Here is a 20,768-nt window from a genome sequence, read left to right on the forward strand (position 1 = left end):
CCCACAGACATAGGGAAGCACAGGGAACTGGGAGAGGAGCGCTGCGGGGCTGTGAGGGCCCGGCGGCACGGCACGGCAAAAGGCACCGCGGAGGAAGGGCACACGGGCTGGGCGTAGGCACCGCTCACCTTCCCCGGCTCGCAGGGCGGCGGGCCGCAAGGCACCGGGGTGGGCGGCGAGAGAACCCCGCAGCAGGCTGGGCCCGGAGGCGCCAAGCGACAGCAGCAGCGTGAGAGCACCGCCAGCCAGAGGGCGGCCGCACCCCGCCGCCATGCTGCCGCGTGCCGCCCTACTTCCGGTCGCCGCCGGAAGGCCTTCTCCGTTGCCATGGCGACGCGAGCCGCTGCGGTACCCCGTTACCATGGCGACTGTCTTTTTTTTTTTTTTTAACCTTTCATACATTTTTTTTTTCCTTTCTTTTTTTCTTTTTTTCCTTTTCTATTTTGGTCAGCAGGGGACATTGCCATCTCATAAAGTTTCATACTGTTGGGAGCTGTCGGATGAGGGGAATGCTCAGGGACCAAGGGCCAATCTCTTTTCCCAACTCCAGCATTTTGGGGGGAGCAAAGAAAGAGCACAGTGCAGGAGCTTTCCCTCTGAGCCTGCTGTGAGCTGTCAGGAACCCCCGACCTCCCACTAGGCAATAAAAACAGTAACTTATTGTCTCAGTGCCATTTTCCACTGATCATAGAATGATAGGATGGCTTGGGTTGGAAGGGACACCAAGGATCATCAATTCCAACCCCCTGCCACAGGCAGGGCCACCATCATCCAGATCTGCTATTAGCCCAGGGTGCCCAGGGCTCCATCCAAGCTGCTCTTGAACGCCTTCAGGCATCCAATAATACAAATACTTCAATTGCTTTGGAACTAGAGATTCAAAGGCTCTACACAGAGCAACTCTTTTTTAAATTAATAATTCCAGTCACAACTCGCTTTGCAGAAACTTCAGGCCACGACAGTGGGATTTAGAAACAGCCCAACTCAGCCATCAATCCATTCCGCTGCAATCAAATTGCTTTAATTTCTGTTCATCCCTGATGAAACCTCATTTCTGAAGCCTCATTTTCTCTCCTGCCTGATAAGCCCCCAGATCACAATCTCTTCTCTCAGAAAGCTGCTCCCCGAATCAACACGTGGCTTTCTAGAACACTGTGCGCTCCGCCCATATGGCTTTCCTTTAGAAAACCCTATTACCTGAAACACACCGACAGCCCTGCCTCTTCGGCTGGGATCCGGCCGCTCCCAAAGTTCCTCGGTCTCCCCCCGCCGCCACAAAGTGGTGCCGTCCAAACGCGCCCTGCTCCCCCCGCCGCTCTCGGATCCCAGCGCGGCTCCCCCTGCACCCCCCGCACGTTGGTACCGCCCCCAACCCGCTCCCCGCTCCCCCCCCGCACCGCCGCGCGAATGGAACGCGCCGCGCTCGCTGATTGGCTGCCGGGCCCCGCAGTCTGCGCGAGCTGCGGGTGCCTCACTGTGCGCGCGGCCGGCGCTGCGCTCGGTCCCGGCTAACTTCGTTGCTCGCTCCCGCCGCTCGCTCCCGTCCCGCAGCGCAACGCCCGGCAGCGGCCATGGCGTCGGGTAGGTGCTCCCGAGAGCGCGGCGCGGGGAGGGGACGGCGGCTTTTCCCGCGTTGAGGCGGTGCGGGCGGGTGCTGGGGGAGGAGGCCGCGTCGGGGGCAGGGAACGGGGCGGCCCCCCCCCTCCCTCCCTCCCCGCACGCACCGCCCGCCGCGCGCGCCTCCGCCGGCGAGGAGGGGGAGGGGACCACGCCCCCCTAATGGCGGCCGAGGCCACGCCCTCTCCGCGGAGGCCACGCCCCCTCCCGAGAGACCCCAGTTGCGGGCAGGTCGGGCCACGCCCCTTTTTTCCTTTGGGGGCGGGGTGTGTGCGGCCACGCCTCCTGGGCAGGGGTCTGCCCTCGGTGTGGGGCCCCGCTCTGGTTTGTACAGCGCACCTCCCCCTTGTATCGTGCACCCCCTGCATGGGATGTGATCCCCATAACCCCGGATTGTGAACCCCTGGCATGGGATGTGATTTCTCTTGTTTTGGATCTTGCCCCTTCTGAACATGGAATGTGGACCCCCCCTTGAATCATGCACCTCCAGCATAGGATGTGACTCCCTCTCCCTTTGGGTCTCGGCCCTTCCCCCCGTGGGATATCCTCTCCTCCCCCTCTCCCCTTTGGATTGTGCACTCCACAGAATGGGATTTGCTCCACCTCTTGTTGCTGAGCATCATGCAGCATGGGGTGCAACCGTCTCCTTGGGCTGCGCCCCCACCTGCATGGGCTGTGCCTTCCTGCCCTCTCCCAGCTTGTGCCCCATAATTGTTGCCCATGCCCCCTAGCTTTCCCTGGGGCTTCTGCCATCAGGCTGTGGTGCCACTTCTTCACCTTGTTGGATGTGAGGTCCCATTTTGATTCCAGTAGCAGAAGCCCTGAGGAGGGAGCATTCCTTTCTGTCTCTCCTGCACAGGTGAGGAATGCCCCTAGCCCTCAGTTATCAGGGTTGTAGTGTGGTCTGCTGGAATGTATGTGAATGTCAGAGTAAGAGAAAACCAAGCAAGGTGTGCCAGAGGGCTCCTAGTGCAAGGAGCAGTGCTTTGCAATGAGAAGAAAACACATTCAAAGGTACTGCAGTGTGAAATCAGACCACACATTCTTCTGCCAAATGAATGAAGTTTGGAAGTGAACTAAACACACTTTCTTCCAGACCTCAGGTAGGAACCAGCCAAGCACCAGACGTGTCTCCTCGTTACTCTGTGGTGAGATTCTTTTTCTCTTGAGGATGCTGTACAAGCTGCTGCTTCTTTATATGAAATCACCTCATAGAACAACTTCAGTTCTGAGGCATGCATTGCATATTCTTTTTTAAGAGGAATATGGCTCCAGAGCAGTACTGTAAGCTGCATCCCACTTCACTCACAGGGAATTTTTCCATTAGCTGTTTCTACATTCAGAAGTCACTGCACATCCAGGACTTTCCAGAGTTAACTCTGTTGTTTCCAAAAACTCACATCCCTGCTGAGCCCACCAGAGGAAATCAATCAGAAGGCTGTAGACTAAGCAGTCCAAGAAGGGATAAGCAGCACAGAGAAAAAATGGATAAATAAAGGAAATTCCTCTGATTCGAGATGTCCGTATTTTACAGGCTCCTTATCTGGTTGCTTTTAGTCTCTTCCCAAATTGTTGTGGCTTGGCAGAAGTTTCTGAGGGAGAAATGGAGGTCAATTGTAGTTCTTGTGCTTATAGGTAATTACATCCTCGCTCAACAATTCTTTCTGTAACAACCATTGATATTCTTTTATTTAATTGACAGAATTAACGTTGTTGTGGTGTAACCTGACAGGTGACTGAGTGCCATGTGATCATTTGCTCACTGCCCCCTTTCCCCGAGGGATGGGGGAGAGAATGGAGAACAGCAAAGTAGAATTTGTGGATTGAGATAAAGCTATTTAGTAAGATAAAGAAAAGGATGATAATTATGACAAATAGATTTAAATGTATATAACAAGTGATACGCAAGCAGTCATGCCCAGCTGGACCCCCATCAGCAGAAGAAAGTGAGATGAACTCCCACCCTTTTCAAAACTCCTTCTCCTTGATGTCATGGGATGGAATACACCTTCGCCCAGTTTCAGTCAGCTCTCCCAATTTTTCCCCTTCTCCCAGCTCTTTGGGCCCTTTGCTTCCAATGGCCGTTGCTTTGTACAGCCCTGCTTAGCAGCAGCTATGAACATTGGTGTGTTATCAGCATCATTTTTCTCCTAAAACCAAAACATAGCATCATAGTAGGAACTCTGAAGAAAGCAGTTTCATCCCAGCTGAAACTAAGACAAACCATATGCCAAACTTGTAGCGAAGCAATCATTGTAAAGCGCTATAGCCTATTAAACAATAAGCTTTGTTATCATTCAAATGGAAATAATGTAAAAGATGTGACCTTTGCCTTGTTAAAAACGATAAACATTTGCTTTTTATTACAAAAAAGCAACAAAATATTTGTGTAGGGGTGGAAAATGATGAGAATGTGTCACATCTGGGTGAAAACACTGAGATGTGAGATCAGATGTTGCAGCTCTTGTTAGGTTCTGCTGAGCGTTGCTCTTGCAGTGTGATGCTTTCTGGTGCCTTGTGGAGATGCTTTGGGTCTGAATAGCTGAGGTGACATCCTGGTCTTGGCTGAGTGCCTGAGTTTAAGTGTAAGTACTGGCAGGAACAGATTTACAGCCAGATGAGGGAGGTGTGACGAGCAGATTTGGAGCGGTTTGCTGTGTGTTTGCTGTTTGTTTATGGTTTATGGCATTTTTTCTGCGCTGTAAGTCACTCTCAGTTTCAGCTTTTTTTAGTCAGTTCTTGGAGTGGAGGTTATGTACATAGAAACAGATGGAGAAAACAGAAATCGGGGATGAAAGCAGAAATTCTGATAGCTGGTTTTAGACCACGGTGCTGTGATGTTTGTACAAGTTCTTGGGGTAACTTAGAAGAATTGCAAGGCATTCCGCAGAGGGACGGTACTGCTGAGGCTGTAGGGAGACCAGGGTTTGGGGTTTGGTGCAAGGTGGAAGATAGAAATGTCAAGTGGCAGTGGCAGGAGTTGGGGTGGCGTTGGAAAGGTTTGAAGCTGATGGAGCAAGGTATGCTGTGCTGTGTTTGTGCCTGTAGGAACAGGGCTTTGCCCTCCCTCTTAGCCAGGGAGAGCCATCTTTCTGCAATTAACAAGACATGTAACGTGGTAAGCTAAATTAATGTGAAGACAGAACATCCTGTTTAAGCACTGAATTCCAGCTTAGTAGGGTTTCTTAGAGTTAGTAAGGCTTGTTGTAGCACTCATGGCTTTTATAAACTAGATGCTCTGCTTTAATACAAGTCAAACAATTTCAGTGATGCTGTTGATGGTGTAATTTTCCTTTTTTGTTTTGTTTGTTTTCCTTGAAGTTGTATTCTGAAATACCCATCCAATGTAATTGTCCTTCAAGAGTCAATTTCCACGATAACTGATGTTTCCCATTACTGGGAAATAATCTTCATTATACTTATCTGGGCAGCTTGTATAATGGATTTGTTCTCACATGGTTGGAGCCGTCAATAAGGGAACTATTGTGCTTCTTTATCCCTGATTTACATCTCCAAGTTCCACTCCTTGCTTCATGTGGTACCTTAAAGTGGGGTTCAGTAGCTCCGACCTCCTTAGCTTTGCTGGATTAATTAAGCAGCTGCTTTCTGTTCATTGATGATGGCACTACACTCGATAGCCATTAGCAAGGGTTGTGCAGTCCTGGCTGTTGAGGAGGAGCGTGGAAACGTGAAGATGGAGGCAGGCACTTCCAAAAGTGAAGCCAGGTGTCCACACGCCGTGCTTGTGTGCGCCTGGCCTCTTGTCTGAGGATGAGGAAGGAGCTGCCTGGTTCTACTGGGAGAGTGGGCCCCCTGTTCACTGCACCTTCCTCCCTCTCCCCAGACTTCTGCCTTTGATATCAGGTTGAGAGGAACAAGACACCCATTAGAAATTCTCAATATGACTTCCTTCTTTTCTAGATTCTGGAAGTTACGGTCAGTCTGGAGGCCAGCAGAGGTATGGATGTTTTTTTTCTTCTTGTTTTTCTTTTTTTTTTCCTGTTAGCAAATAAATATGCAAAATAAAAGGCCATTTGGGATTCCCAGCAAGACTCTGCAATCTTTGCTTCAACACTACATAGTGTTGATACGTTCTGCACCCTACAGTTGCAGGAAGCCATGGAGCCATGGGCCTTCATTAAGAGGTCTTTAAAAACAGGACAAAAAGCTGATATTCACCCAGGAAAGACAATAAGGGGATGTAATCTGAAATGTCACAAATACAGAGATACGTTTTTCATAAGACTGCCTTAAGCTGTTCCCTGAAATGTTAATCAGAGTTCATAGACACGCAGGTGATGGCCATAGAACTGTTTGGTTTTCCCAGAATAGGGATTTTTTAAAAAGGCAAAAAAACCTGGGAAAACTGTTAATAGTTTTATGATTTAAAAACTGTATGTTTGGGGTACATGGTGTAATCAGCAAAATGAAAGTGCTCCTAGAGAAGTGTAAAAACCATGGATAGCACTGCATTGTAAAAACCATGGATAACACTGTGTTTATCTGAGTTTCTTGGTAGTTTATCAAACAGCAATAAGCCCATGTGCTTTAAATTCACACTTGAAACAGAGCAGACATTAAAATAAGCTCTTATGGCTCTGACATCTGACCATGGTAACCATTCGTTTATTGACGTGTTTCTAACATGCCTACAACTGGAGGATTTTCACAACAGCACCCAAAATGCTTTCCAGCCGACATGGACGGCGCTATAAATATTTTCTAACTGCATTTTTTCTCTTACAGCTATTCATCCTATGGCAACCAGGGCAATCAAAGTTATGGACAAACACAGGTAAGCTTAAAAAAACGCGTTTCTAAGTTGGTGTAAAAAGATTCTTCCTGGGTTGCGCTGTGTGGGCTGGGCAGGAATCTCTTCTCAGCTGCCCTTGGTGTTTGCAGTTGTGTCTGGCAGAGGAAAGCTGTGCTTCCCTGCTCTGGGGTTTATGCTTCATTTAAACGTGTGCTCCAAATTACAGGGATATTCTGGTTATGGGCAGAGTGGAGACAATTCCTCCTACGGACAGAGCTATGGAAACTATCATGGGAGCTATGGACAAAATCAAACAGGTTTGGGTGTCTTGTCACGTTCATTGGCAGTAACTAAAAGGTGAATATTTACTGAAAGATTTCTTCCTCGATTTCAAGGTTACGGACAAGATTCCCATGGCTATGATGACGAGTCCAGTTATGATAATCAGAATCAGAGCTCATACAACCAGCAGTCTTACAGCAACCAGGGGCAGCAGAAAGGGTCGTCTAGAGGGTAAGAAAGCTGAGATTACATTGCCTGTTTAAAGTCTGTCTAGTAGTCGTGTATTCTTAACTAGAACTATAACAAGTTTTGTGCTATAGTTGTTAAAATAAAAAACAAGAAAACAAATGACAAACGTCTAATAATTCACAGTTTTAAGACCTTTTCAATGCCTCAAAGAATAGGAAGTAGGGAAAGCATATTTCTTCAGATAAGAAGGATGAGTGTAGTTGTCCTGAAGCCACAGTACAGGGGAAGAGGAATTGTAGAAAGCCTTTGGATAGTGACCTCAATAAATAATGGATTTGGTAGAGAGTGTTTTGATTAAGAAAAAGTTGGGTCAGTTATCTGTCTGTTTGTTTGTTTGTTACATAAAGTTACAGTAACCTTACAGTTCTTAGATTTGCAGATGTCTTCTATGGCTTGGAATGTCTTTTCTTGCTGGAAAGAAGAGGAAAGTATTTAGAAATACCATTTAAGAGATATCTATTTTTCCAACCAAATTGGATTCTCAAAACATGCTTTTATATTCTCTTCAATCGATTTAAATGTCCATATGCACTCTGCAGTCATAGATTCAGTGCTTCACACTGTCATAAATGTATGTCCTTTGTTAGATGTAGTTGTACTCAGTTGCAGGAGGGTTAATAATACAACTTTGAAAGTATTCTTTCAGCCCAACCCCATAAGAACTTGAAAAGCAGCTTGGTGCTAAAATACTTTATTGTCCTATTTGCAAACTCTGTGCATTTACTCCAAGGTTACTTCTTACAGCCAGTCTTTAATGAGAGTCATGTTATCTATTAAAACTGCACTGTACATAATAAGCCTCATTCTTGTGTTCAGAGTCCAAGAATTCTGACTTTGTTTTGCAAGCTTGTAAAACTATTTAGGCTTCAGCAAACCTGTACTTGGTTTCTGTTTTTGTAGTAATTATTGCAAAACATCTTAATGTAGGCAAGTAAGGTTTTAAGCTGTCTGAATTTCAGGTGCTGTCACTCAGAGTGTCACTGAAAGGAAGGCAGGTACATGGTTCAGTTTTGGTTGTCTGTACGGTTGTAATAAGGAGAAACTGGTATATTAAAAATGATGATAATTCTGAAGTGGATGATGACATAATTAAGTACTTAGTTGGATGGGATAGTTTGAGATTGATGGGCAGAGTTTTTGAAAATCTAGTGGAAACTTCTTGTAGAAGTTTCTGTTTCCTGTGGATTTGGTTTGTTTGCTTTTTGGGGAGTAAGTAAGATTGAGAAGGACTGGAGAATGGCAAATACAGTGCCTCACCTTTTGAAAAAGGGTGTGAGAAGTGATGAGGAAGAGAAGGGTGACAAAGTGATTAATCTCAATTACTCAAAAGACAATGCATTTAAGCCACAACTAAGTACCTAGGGGGAAGACAAAAGGATGAGTAACAGTCAGTGTTTCCTGGATGCAATTTATTTCTCATAAATGTACGTAATTTCTTGCTATGACAGGTAACCCCACTGGAACAATAGTTCTCTTGCATACCTACTTCTTTGAAATGCTTTTGCTTCTACCTTGTGTGAATTAGTAAGTAGCCTTGGGTGATATGGTAGAGGTGAAGTTTCATTGTGGTTGTTATAGATCTGATTAAACGATGGAGTTGGAGAAGAGTAATGGATGATTCCTGCTCAGAATGTAGGGACACATTCAGTTATAATATCAAAGTGATGATGATTCTGATCAAAGTCAGTGAGGTACTATAGGTAGATGACATTTGAGTGGGAAGGATTACAGGAATGTTTGAGGACATCACAAGAGTTGGAGAAGTGCTTGGCAAAATGGCAGAACGTCCAGAAATACGCAGGGTGCAGTTCAGTGAATGCAAAGTTTTGGGGTTTTGTGTGTGCTGGAAATATCAGCTGCACAATACAGCATGAGCAGGGAGTATCTTCTCACTGTGTTGTACGGAGATGGATTTGGCATTTAGTGGTCATAGGTTAAGAATCAGCTATTGTCATGCTACTGGGGAGAAAGCAAGCCTTATTCTGGGATATGTAAGGGGAGCACTGCTGATAATTACTCTTTGGGAGGAAGTTGAGGATGTCTTGGAGGTGATGGCAATGTACATTTTTCTGCCTCGGTTTTCTTTAAAGTCAGATATATCCCAGCAGAAACTAGATGGGACGCACAGTGTTTTCATATCAGTATGCCAGTAATGACTGGGAGGTGACTGTGACCAGGGAATTTCAGCAATGTCATGTATTTTCCTCAATTACTTTGCTCTCTATTCTGTGAACGTTTAGCTATTAATACAAATTCTGTTTATTTTAAGTGGAAGAGGCTCTTATGAACAAAAGTCAAACTATGGTCAGCACCAAAGTTCTTATGACCAGCAGTCAAGCTATGGACAAAACCAAGACTCTTATGACCAGCAGTCAAGCTCATATGACCAGCAGTCGGGCTATGGCCACCAGGGCTCATATGACCAGCAGTCGGGCTATGGCCACCAGAGCTCATATGACCAAAAGTCAGGCTATAACCAGCACCAAAGCTCATATGGCCATTCTCAGCAATCCTACCAGTCTCAGAAGGGAAGCTATAGCCACAACAGCCAAGGTAAAATTAACAGATTGAATTAAGCATTGGTTAGTAACATTGAACGGAAGCAGTGTGAAATAGATGGATTTCCTTCCACGGACGGTTGATTTGATGAATGCTTAAAGCTCTTTTTCCATGTTGATACTAAGGGGGAATGTTTTACATGTTAAGACTTTCAGTGCATTACACAGGAATGAAAAAACACTGGGGCCCTCAAACTGTTGTGGTTGTACCTGTTGGAGACAGCCTTGCAGAGTTTGGGACCACTGAGTCCTACGAGGTCTGGATGGGATTTTCTTCCAAGCTGTTTTGCACCTTTTTCCTGTATGAAAGTCTGGATGAGTCATGAGGAGCTTTTGTACTTTGCATTCCAACTTCATGCTGCGTCTGTAAATTTTGAGGTAGATGGAAATGAGGAGTTTGAGACAGACCATTTTCTGCAAAATCTTGGCTCAAGCAGCAGGGCCCACACTCGTTATCCTTGCTCTGTCTTCTGTGATTTCTTTTGCAAAATGAGAAGGCTGTGTGGGAAGGAGAATGAAAAGTGTATCTTAGATGATATGCCATTAATGTTAGAGAAATGTAGTGTTTATTTTAAAATTGAAGTACAGAGTGCTTACTTTCCAAGATACCACACAGCACTGGAGGCTGAGGGAGATAAGAGGAGCAAAATCAAACTTTGCTCTGCTATTTCCTGGAGTAGATAATGGAAGCGGGATATTTAGGAGTTGCCATTCATGTCTGGAAAGCAGACTTGAAGAGAAAGAAAATGTAGAGCAGGAATTTTCACAGCACCCCAGTTTGAACTGCAGTTTGCTCATCTTTTGTCTGCTTTGTTTCCTTCAGATGATCGTCGGGAAAAGAGCAGGTATGGAGAAGATAATAGAGGATATGGCGGGTCACAGGGAGGAGGTAGAGGGGGATATGACATGGATGGAAGAGGTCATATGTCTGGATATAGGTAAGTGATCTCATTCCAGTGCCTGCAGTTCTTTCCCCCTTTGGCCTTATTATTCAGCTGCTTTAAAATTTCTTTCTCGTTTCCCTATAGATTTCAGATTTCAAAAAGGGAAAGGTAGTTGGTTTCTAAAATCCCTTCTGCACTGCAAAGAGATGCATTTTGCTCGGGTAAAGTTTACACATTCAGACAGATTGAGACTGAAGTGTTTGATTGTTATGACACATAGCTGCATCTTATTTACATTAGCTGCATTGAAAGAACTGCCAGAACCCATCACTTGAAATAAGATACTTAAAACCTGTGAAAATCCTTGCTGAATGAGAAAACCAACAGCCAAGGTCTGAGACAGTTCTATAAATTTCACAGCTAAGGTAGCTGAGCCTTTGGCAAGGAAGTATTGTGACTTTGATGACAAATCATTATATTAGAGTTGGCTAATTATCTTTCAGCTTCCTAAATATAATTTTAATCAAAAGTTTAACTTTTTTTTTTTTTTTTTTTTTTTTTGCAGTTTTAAGCTTCCATTGAAATAGTTTTTATTATTGGTTTAGCTGTCAGTCTAAATCCATTTGCTTTAGGTAAATTCTAAATACCCACAGAGAAGGTAGCTTTCCATTGCCTTTGACCCTGTTTCTGTCAAGAAAGTAGATGCACATGCTTAATTTTGTGCTTGTGGATGATTTCATTCATGGGTCTGAGAGACTGGGACCTTTGCTTTAGATCTCATTGAATTAGGCCAAAGAGCATTGCTGTTTCTTACTGAACAGTCACAAGTGGCTGTGTTTTATGTACCTTCTTGATGGTGGGGGTATTTGGAACGCTTGCTGATGCAGAGTAAGAATAGAGAGGCTTCCATTGAGCTTGGAAGCATTGCTTGCCAACATCACTTACCCTTAAATAGTCTGCAGAATTCTGGGTTATTGCATAAACTCCAGATAAAGAACTTCAGTAATGCACTGCTGTTCATTTGAGCTGATAAAGTTTAAAGAAAGAAATTCAACAACGTGGTAAGACTTGGTTATTTTTTAAAGTATCTCTTTTTAAGCCATATTTAAAGTTTTCCTCATTCCGAGGTGGTCCCTGTTGTACTTTATGGCTGTTTTGATATAGATGGACCTCTCCTAATCAGGCATGGTAGCACGGCTAGGAACATCATAGTAGTTTCTTAATATTAAAATGTGCTGGGTTTTTATATAACATGAACTTAACTAGCTAAATAATGTCTGAGTTCATCCATAGCTGAAATTGAACTTTTTAAAAACCTACTCTTGTATGTAAATGAGGGCTTTTCATACCCCTTTGATATAATCTGTTTAAAATACAATAAAATCAAATAATTACTTGAGCCCTTTCCAATGTGGGAAATGAATGTGAGCTTCAAAAAACACTCGTTTGGTACACTTCATCACTTTGAAACAAACTCCTGTCTTTGTGAGATAAGAGCAATGGATGTCTGTGAAGATGAAGCCCCATGCCATGGTTTTCCAGACTGTAAGAAAAATTTTCTGTGCGCATCCATGTGGATAATGATACATCACTGCATTTCAGAGCCCAAAAAGGGGAAAGAATGAAGGGGAATGGGAGGGAGGGGGAAATTGTGTTGAGGTGGGAAGGCGTTAGGATGCGTGTTGTGAAGTCTGCCTGCTTCCATTCAGTGATGCAGACTGCAGTGCCTTTTGCAGTGAAGATTCTTCTGAAACTGCAGTGCCATAAATACTCCCTCAGTCTTTCTGCCTAATTATAGCTGGGGATTCTCCTTCTGACACGTTTTAGCAAAGCCATGTGCTTACTGGAAAAGCATAAAAGGTCAAATGAAATAGCAAGCCGTATGATCAGTGGGGGGAAAGAAGTTCAGGTAAGAAGCCATGTTTAATCCTGCTGAAATGTGGGGTGTCAGGGTAGTTTTTGGTTTTGTTTCCTTGGATTTCTGTATTTTAACTAAAAGCAGCTTGTGTAGGAGCGTCGTGTCCATCTCCTACAACTGGATAATACTTCAAGTTTTTCCTTTGATCACGTTTTAATGCTTAAATTCCAGAGCCATCAGGAAATACCAATCTAACCATCTTGTCTGCAGAAATATTTGTACTGCTGTAATAATGCAGGCTATAATGATTAGAAAATAATGTGTAAAGGAGTTTTAGCAGCATCTAGTTCTTGTTTCATGACACTGTGAGGAAAAACATACCGTTACTAATTTGGGATGGTAGCAAATAAATCCCTTTTGGGTTAGATGTTAATAAAAAAACCCTTTCATCTTTCCTGGCAGTGCAAAGCAGGGAGATCTCATTGCAGCTTGTTGTTCATCAGTCAGCACTGCCCAGTGCTTGGTGTTCTTACAGCTGCGTTGCCTCATCTGTTCCGTGGTGGTGGGTGATGAAGGCATCCTGCTCACAATGTCCTTGCTGACACAGTGCTGTCCAGTACAGTGATAATAGTGTTTTCGACTGCAGTCTTATTTTCTAGCAGGATTATTGCTGGCCCCATGGCCTGTTACCTGCATGCAGGGCATCCTGCAGCAGTCTGGCAGGGCAGAAGGTAATTCTGGAGTATTTGGGGTAAAATCAAATCAGCGTTGGGAAATTCTGAGAGCTTTGATTTCCACAAGTATCCTTTATAAAGTATTCTAAAACATAGATGGTAACATTCAGGTATGAATCATTATTCTGAAAACTAGGATGATCCAAATATGTACTGTAGAGAATGTTCATTTTTCTTTTGTGCTTGTGCAGAGCTGTACAGCACAGAGTTGGACAGTACTACAGTACTGATAATCAATAAATGATATTTTGGCTAATAGCAGAACCTTTTTTTTAACCTGTAGTAGTAATAGAGGCTCATCTTCGAGCTCCTGTGGCCAGAGAGCAGGTACAGCAGGTCTTGAGAATGAAGGATTTCACTCAGTTGAGTGGCCATACCCACACTGCCCCTCTTTTTTAGACTCTGCACTGAATGGGAGAAGCTCTGCCTGTGCTCATGCACTGTGTTGGTGGAATTAAACAGGTGCAGGGTAGAACTCTGTTCAGCATAGATTTTTTTTCTCTTGGAGATTGAAAGTTGCTGCACTATAAGCAAAAAGTTAATTACGCAACTTAATTGCTGTGCTAGTTAGTGTGAGTAGGAATTGGCTTGTTGGGATATCAAGAAACTACAAGGTAATGCGGATGGTTCTTGGAACAGAGTGGTTTGTGTTCAGATTAATATTTACCTTGTAATGTATCTGCCTGAGCTTAGCTTTATGTGGAATTTGGAGAAACATGAGCAGAGTCAGTAAATATGGGCAGCAGAAAAGCCATCTGTCAGTGACATCATGGGTGCAGCAGGCATTTACCTCTTGTATGGAAAAACGCATTCTTACGTGTAACTCCCACGCTGTTGATGAGACACAGATGCGTGCTGGGGGCTGAAATTGGGTTCCTGAATTTAGTTTCACTTCTGCCAATATCTTAGCATGTTTTGAGTGTATTTCTTGTCTGCATGGCATTGTGCTCTCCATGTAACTGAGCCTATAATGTGAAGGGATTCCCAGCTGAAGCAAGCAGTGCTCAGAGGAACCTCATTCCCACTCGAGCAGGCGATGTCTAAATGTGACCCAATGCAGAAGGAGAGGACAATGCGTTTTTCCTAGCAGTGAGTTTGATCACCGTGCAGATGTAATGTGTGCTTTCTGGCTGCTTGCAGTTTAGTCTCAGTCTCTTTTATTTTGTTATGTATGTTGGTGGCATTGCTGAATCTTGGCAACCTGTTGGTGACCTTAATGTAGGATGGTCACACCTCAAACTGCATCTGGCCACACATCTCTTTGGTCTGTGTGCAAGGCTGAGGAAGCAATAGACTGAAATGCTAAAATGAAATATTCCACGTGTTCTCTGATGTCGATTTGGGAGCTAGCTCAGTTGCTGAGGCTGAGGTTTATGTTTCTGGTCTCAGTGAGGGGTAAATATGAGACTGAAAGTAGCTCCTCACAGCCAGCTCCCATGTTTAACTCCTGAACACCTTGGGTAGCTCTGCCTGCCAATCCCAGGCGTGTAACACACTGCAGCTTTTTAAACTGGGGACTTGCAAATGGGGGAAAATGAGGGGAAGCATTCATCTGTCATCAAAGGTATCTGCCACTGAACAGATGGGGGTGTGGGTTGGGTCAGGCAGGTGGGACTAAGCAGAAGATAATGGGCTGAAGCATATGTGGGCAAAAGCACATTTCAACAGACATCAGTTAACAGTGACTGGGAAGTTCTGAATTGCCCTAACACTCAGCCCAAGGTGCAGAGTTAGTGCATGACAAAGCCAGGTGTCTTCCAGTGCTTTTTGTGTACCCAGCTCCATCACTTCTCAGAATCACAGTGCACACATTTTTCCCCTGACATCTCAAGTGAAGTCCTCATGTCTGATATTGGCTGTATTGGTCGCGGACTTATTTTCTGCATGGGTTTAGATTGTTGGATTAGTATTAAGATCCTGCATCTCCAGTTCCTACGAGCACGAACACATTTTAAAAACTCTGTTTCAGATCTCCCTTCTAACCTTTGAACTTTGCTGTGTGTCATCTTTTAAAGTGGTCTGCGTTTTGTGCCACAGGTTTCAGAATGGATGAACGAAAAGTTGCCAGGCTCTGCTTTTGAAGCTCACATGCACACACCCTCTGTAGTGCCAAGGTCTAGCAGTGCAGCAGCTCCCTGCTCAGCCTTCTCAGGATGGCTGCTACTGCTGTTTGCCCCCAGTGCAGAATCATCAAACAGCTTAGGCTGGAGGGGACCTTAAATATATATAAAAATATAAATGCATAACGACAGGTTAATCACCTTTAGCTCTTCTTATTCATAGGAAAGTACTGAAGTACCAATTATTCCAAAGCAGCAATTACATCTGCAATTAAACCCCATTAACCTTCATGAAAATAACGGTTCTGTTTTAAAACCCGGTTTGTAACAGCAGTCATTTTGGCTTGTGGGATGGGAGGAAGGATTGAAACAAAGATGTGTCTGTGGGCTACTTTTAAATGACTGTTTAGGATTCCTCTTCTCCAGTGCGTCACCCTGGAAGGTGATTGACTTTCATGTGTTAAAGTCTTTGAACGTGAATGGTCAGAGAGCAGAACGTAGAGATGGTGCTGTAGCTGCTAGACAGTAACTCTCATGAACTGTAGATGGAGCCTTGGGCTCAGCACATAGAGACTTAAGGAAGAAATCATTTCTTCAATTTTTCCTCTGCAGTGGTGGTGACCGTGGTGGCTTCAAAAATTATGGTGGTAAGTGCCGAGTATCCAAAAATGTTTCAGTGGAAATTCTTTATAAATCTAAAAGCCACCAATCTCTTGTTACTGTCTCGTAGAAGCATTGTAGTGTTTTGGTGAGGCTGGTGTGTTGGTCAGTTTTAATAGCCAACCATTTAGCAGTAAGCTAGATTTCTGCTTTGTCAAATTGCATGAAAGAATTTGTGGAGACAGTGATGTTCACTAGATTTTTATTTTTCTATATTATTTTTTAAAAATTATTTTTGTTGCTTACAAATACTTCTAGAAAGGTACCAGAAGGGAAAAAACCAACAGCTCAGTAAAGTGCTTGGTGATCTGACAACCAGCATTTGCAAGCTAACACCAGCATAGCATCAGTGTGGCAACTGCCACACACTGCAAGTTAAAGAGCACAGTAACATCCAATCCTTCTGTTGAACGTTTTAATCTAAAGGCCTCTAAACCTCTGGTTGATGCTTTAGATCTTAGATGCATTGCATACATGCTTTAAATATTTTCTTGTCTCTAAAAAAAAAAAAAAGAAAAAAAAAGAAAAAAAGAAGTTGCTTGAAAATGTTTTGCTAAAAATAGTCTTTCTCTTTTTTTATTTTTTTTTTCTTCTTTTTTTGAACCTCTTTCGTAGGTCAGAGAGATTATGGGCAGAGATCAGATGCTGGTAAGAAAACAAGCAGTGGGTGGGAGTGGATTGTTGCTCATAGGTCATTGCTTTTAAAAAGTATGTCTGCAAACATGGATGTGGCTGCAGTTCCCATGGCTCAAAGGTGACTTAGCTGCAGCTTGTCTTCATTGAGGGAAATGTCTTCTCCTTTAGAGCATGTGAATTTTGGGGTGGATTTTTGTTGCCTCAAGTAAGAACTTGCAGATGAGGCGTGAATCAGGTTGAGCCGAGCGACTGCTCTTGCTGCTGTGAATTTGTATTATTTAAAACATGCATTTCTTGGGAGGGTGTGATGTCTGGCTGCATGGCAAACAGCTGGGCCTGCACTGCTGAAGTTGGCAGCATTAACCTCAGTATCGTGCTCTCATCTTTTGTCTCACACAAGTTATCCTTGGGCTATAAGTGTCTGCTGCTGGGAAGAGTGGACTTCAGCTTCACATATTTCTTTTGTTGCTACCATGAAGATGCGTGGTAACTGTAGCTTATTTTTAATAGATTCAGAGTCTGACAACTCTGACAACAACACCATCTTTGTGCAAGGACTTGGAGAGGATGTTTCAACAGATCAAGTGGCAGACTACTTCAAACAAATAGGCATTATAAAGGTATGTGAAGTGAGAAATCTCTAGTAGGGAGGAAGAGGACGTGCAGTTGGTGTATTGGAGGTGTGATGGATGTTGTCTGAGGCAGCTGCTTGCTGTGGCTCCCCAGAAGTTAGAGATAATAGTTCTGTCTGGGTAGTGACAGCTTATTTGAAAATCAGCCAGCTTGGTGGTGCCATTCAGGTTGCTCTGTGTCTTTCAGTTTTTTAAACTCTTGTCACTAACTCCATATCTGTTATACCATCTTGATGTTTCAGCAAGTATGCTTCTGTGTTCCTATGGCTGTTACTTCTGCTTCTGCAGTTCTGAATTAGGGCCTCCTGCTCTTAACATCAGTGTTTGTGAGAACCAGGCCCCTCATCACTTCCTGGAGAGCAGCCATTAAGTGTCTTTCCATCACAAGCACCTTTCTGCAAGCTAGCTCCAAGAGCTGTCAGTTTTTTTACTGACACTTCTCTGCTACAGCTTATGCTCTGACTCTACCAGTATTTGTCCTTTGCTAAGTATACAACCTCTCTTTCCAGACCAACAAAAAGACTGGCAAGCCTATGATAAATCTGTACACAGATAAGGATACTGGCAAACCAAAAGGAGAAGCAACGGTATCTTTTGATGACCCTCCTTCTGCCAAAGCAGCCATTGACTGGTTTGATGGTGCGTGAGATTGATCACCTCTTCTTTTGTTCTTAGTGTTGTGGGTGGCACATTCAGGTTTTGGCAAGGGCGATGGCAACGTTGTGCCAACTGCTTTGCACGTATGTTGTGGAGAATTACAGTGCATATTGTTTTTAAATCATGGGCTCAACAGTGGAAAAGAGCAGATCCCAGCAATACGCTGATTTAAAGTTCAGTTTCTGGACTTGAATTGTAGTATGTGGAGGTCTGTCATGGCACACTGTTTTGCTGATAAAATAAGATTTTACTTTTGTTTCGGAGGGTAAAGCAAATATAACTATATTAGGTGCCCATATAGCCCTGCTTGCTATCTGGTAAACCTTGCATCCATGAAGAACAGAGATCTTGTATTTAAAATGTTATGTCTTCCCTTACTTGGCAGTGTTTCATTTTTGCACTGGCTCTTGCATTGTACAAAAGCCTTATCTTTTGGTTTACATAAAAATTATTAAGAAAGAGTTTGTCATCTCACAATTTGAACAGAGCATTCTGAACTAAGGCATTCACTCCATGCTGCCTGCTTCTTAAAGGCTTTTTAGTCAGCCTGCATTTGCACATCACTTCTGTTCTCTTGAACTTGCTGCTGTGTTGTTGGGAGCTCTATTAATTTTTCTCTCTGTTTTAACACAGGAAAAGAATTCAATGGCAATGTTATCAAAGTTTCTTTTGCAACTAGAAGACCTGAATTCATGAGAGGAGGTGGAGGTGGTGGACGTCGAGGTGGGACTCTGTAAAATCCTTTGTTTTGTGTAGTGAGATGCTTTTTACTGCCAGTATTTATGAAGAGAATTGACTTTGTAGCAGTGATTTCTCAAAGCGTTTGAGCCTTTGGGATTCTGGCAGTAAGTAAGAAGCGTTGAACCAACTTAAGTAAAACTGAGACCTGTAAGCTTTTTATGCACTGCACAGAACTTGTGCTTTCCTTTTCAACTGGAAAATCTCCATTGTGTCTCACTATTCCTTACAAAGAAGTGATGATGACTTTGAGGATCTGCAGGTTCCACACAGACAGATGTGGCTTTTAACTGCAAAGTCTTCAGATACTCTGGTGTTTCCAGATAGTATTAAGCAAGGGAAGTTATTCATCTGCTGCTGACTTAGAGAAGCAGTTGGATGCCCAACTGCTTTAATTAAACAGATGTTAATTTCCCTGGCTCTCTGTATAACACAGTTTTGTCAGTAGCCTACTGGACATAAATTGCCATTTGACTAGAAGCATCTTTTGTTTAGTGGCTGCCAACAAATTTGCATTCTTAAATTTTGAACCTGATGAAAAATTCTCAGTTGGGAAAAAAGTTCTTGGTCTTTTTGATGCAGCACGAGCTGTGTTGTCCCTGTGGCTGTGTTGTCCCTGTGGCTGTGTTGTCCCTGTGGCTGTGTCAGATGGATCCTGGCATTAATCCACACAGGGACTTTGTTCTGTGACTGAGTCAGGCCCTATAGGTGATACAATCATACACTGTTACATTTTTATGGAAATTCATTAATGCACACAGTGGTTTATATAATAACCATTGGCCACTCAAGGTGATCAGGTTTCCTTTTATTGCTGAAAGAGAATGTATAATAAATATGTGTTGGGGCAAATTCTTCTAGCCACCACACACTGCTCTTGCTTTTTTGTCCATCTCCCCTAAGTTCTAAATCTGTCCATGTAAGCATTTGTACTTCAGCTCTGCACATACATTAACCTCTGCTGAGATTTGGTAGTGGCTGAAGTTTCTGTTGCCATTTTGCCCAAATCTTCAGTTATCTTGTATCTGGTAGTAAATGCAGCATCAGAAAAGTAATTCTTGAAGGCTGAATGTTAGAGGGGGCAGTTGTTTGCCTCCTGCTCTTCCTTCACAGTTCCTACTGTCCCTTTCGTAGTGATTAATATCAGTACAGAGATTGCCTACCTACTCTTTCTTCCACGTGGAAGGTCTGTCTGTCCCTTAATTTTTGAAGCCAGTGGCAGTCCTTAATAAATGCTTCTCATGTATCAATCTTAAACACTATTCCTCCTTTATTCTGATTATAATTTTGTCTACAGGTTCACGAGGTGGATATGGAAGAGGTGGGGGCTTCCAGGGTAGAAGTGGGGAACCCAAAAATGGTGATTGGGTTTGTCCTAACCCGTAAGTGTCATTTTGATCGGGCAGTGGTGTTTCACGTGAGCCCTCTGAGTTTCTTAGCAGCTAAGTCTGGGAAATCCTTGTCCTTCCCAGGTCCTGTGGTAACATGAACTTCGCTCGCAGGAACTCCTGCAACCAATGTGGTGAGCCCAGACCAGAGGATTCACGTCCATCAGGAGGAGGTGTGTAAAAAGATCCCCGCAAGCTGCTGCGTCTCCTCTGAGGCGTAAAAGCTGTGAATGACGTCCTCAGCTTTGTGAACAACCTGAAGGATGTGTCGCTGTGCATCTTCCTCCAGATTTCCGTGGCAGAGGTGGATATGGAGGAGAAAGGGGGTATCGAGGGCGTGGTGGCAGAGGTGGCGATCGAGGAGGAGGCTATGGGGGTAAAATGGGAGGAAGGTAAGCAGTCTCTTTACCCCTGCTTAGTTGTGCAACGCCGACTGGAGATAAGAGCTTCTGAAGCTCTTAAGTCAGTTTGCCTACTGGGTGTGTTTGGGAGCACTGTTGGTTAAAGGTGTCCATAAGCAGAAGACGACACAGAAGTAGCTGTAGAGATGCTTGACTGAGAGGACTGTCTTTATGTGCTTCAGAGATTCCTGGTGACTTTTTCTTTCCCTTTCAGGAACGATTTCAGAAACGATCAACGTAACAGACCATACTGAAGACCACTGTGAATGTTTTGTTTGTCTTCTTGACCCGTTGGATAGTGAAATTGCCAGAGTTTTGCCTGCCGCTTCACCCATGGCCTCTTCAGATAGTTGAACTGAGTGAAACTAGATTTTTATTTTGGTGGGAGGGACTGGGGCAGTTTGGGAGGATTTTTTTTATGCGAGACATGGAAATTTAATCCTAATTTCAACTTTCTCCTCTTTTCTTCCCTTCCATACCTCTTCAACAGGCCCTAAGAAGGAAAAGGATAAACTGTAAAATATTGCCAAAATACAAAGTGTTTTGTAATACAACAATAAATGCTGATTGTTTTATTTGTGAGATCTTACGTTTCCCAGTGCCTTCAGTTGTATGTCCTTCTTCACACACCCCCTGTCTTCCAGTGGTGGGACCTAATTAG

General features: G+C 43.8%; 2 protein-coding genes across 2 annotated transcripts in view; one reads left to right on the top strand and one right to left on the bottom strand.

Moving 5' to 3' along the window:
* RHBDD2 (rhomboid domain containing 2) overlaps positions 1 to 1,573 on the bottom strand; it is an 11,977-nt gene extending 10,404 nt beyond the window's left edge. The window contains exons 1-2 of the mRNA XM_042879945.1: positions 1,476 to 1,573; positions 1,198 to 1,340 (exon numbers count right to left, since the gene is read on the bottom strand). Coding sequence (XP_042735879.1) covers positions 1,198 to 1,340; positions 1,476 to 1,573 — 241 coding nt within the window. The remainder of the gene's footprint in view (positions 1 to 1,197; positions 1,341 to 1,475) is intronic.
* On the top strand, positions 1,480 to 20,689 carry TAF15 (TATA-box binding protein associated factor 15). Its single transcript, XM_042879454.1, has 16 exons — positions 1,480 to 1,581; positions 5,539 to 5,575; positions 6,364 to 6,412; positions 6,597 to 6,687; positions 6,766 to 6,883; positions 9,171 to 9,454; positions 10,283 to 10,397; positions 15,608 to 15,642; positions 16,271 to 16,303; positions 16,802 to 16,911; positions 17,433 to 17,562; positions 18,214 to 18,303; positions 19,616 to 19,700; positions 19,791 to 19,879; positions 19,996 to 20,098; positions 20,322 to 20,689. The coding sequence occupies exons 1-16, from the start codon at positions 1,572 to 1,574 to the stop codon at positions 20,359 to 20,361; spliced, it is 1,419 nt and encodes a 472-aa protein (XP_042735388.1). The 5' UTR covers positions 1,480 to 1,571; the 3' UTR covers positions 20,362 to 20,689.
* The last annotated feature ends 79 nt before the right edge of the window (positions 20,690 to 20,768 follow it).

Source organism: Lagopus leucura, unplaced genomic scaffold (assembly GCF_019238085.1).
Source record: "Lagopus leucura isolate 7727_CA_CO unplaced genomic scaffold, USGS_WTPT01 Super-Scaffold_100024, whole genome shotgun sequence".
In the NCBI taxonomy this organism is placed as follows: Eukaryota; Metazoa; Chordata; class Aves; order Galliformes; family Phasianidae; genus Lagopus; species Lagopus leucura.

What these genes read in the sequence shown, in the direction of transcription:
- TAF15 (XM_042879454.1), top strand. An exon ending in CAGTCTGGAGGCCAGCAGAG is followed by an intron (nt 5,576 to 6,363) that starts GTATGGATGTTT and finishes TTTCTCTTACAG; the next exon opens with CTATTCATCCTATGGCAACC. An exon ending in TGGGCAGAGATCAGATGCTG is followed by an intron (nt 16,304 to 16,801) that starts GTAAGAAAACAA and finishes TATTTTTAATAG; the next exon opens with ATTCAGAGTCTGACAACTCT.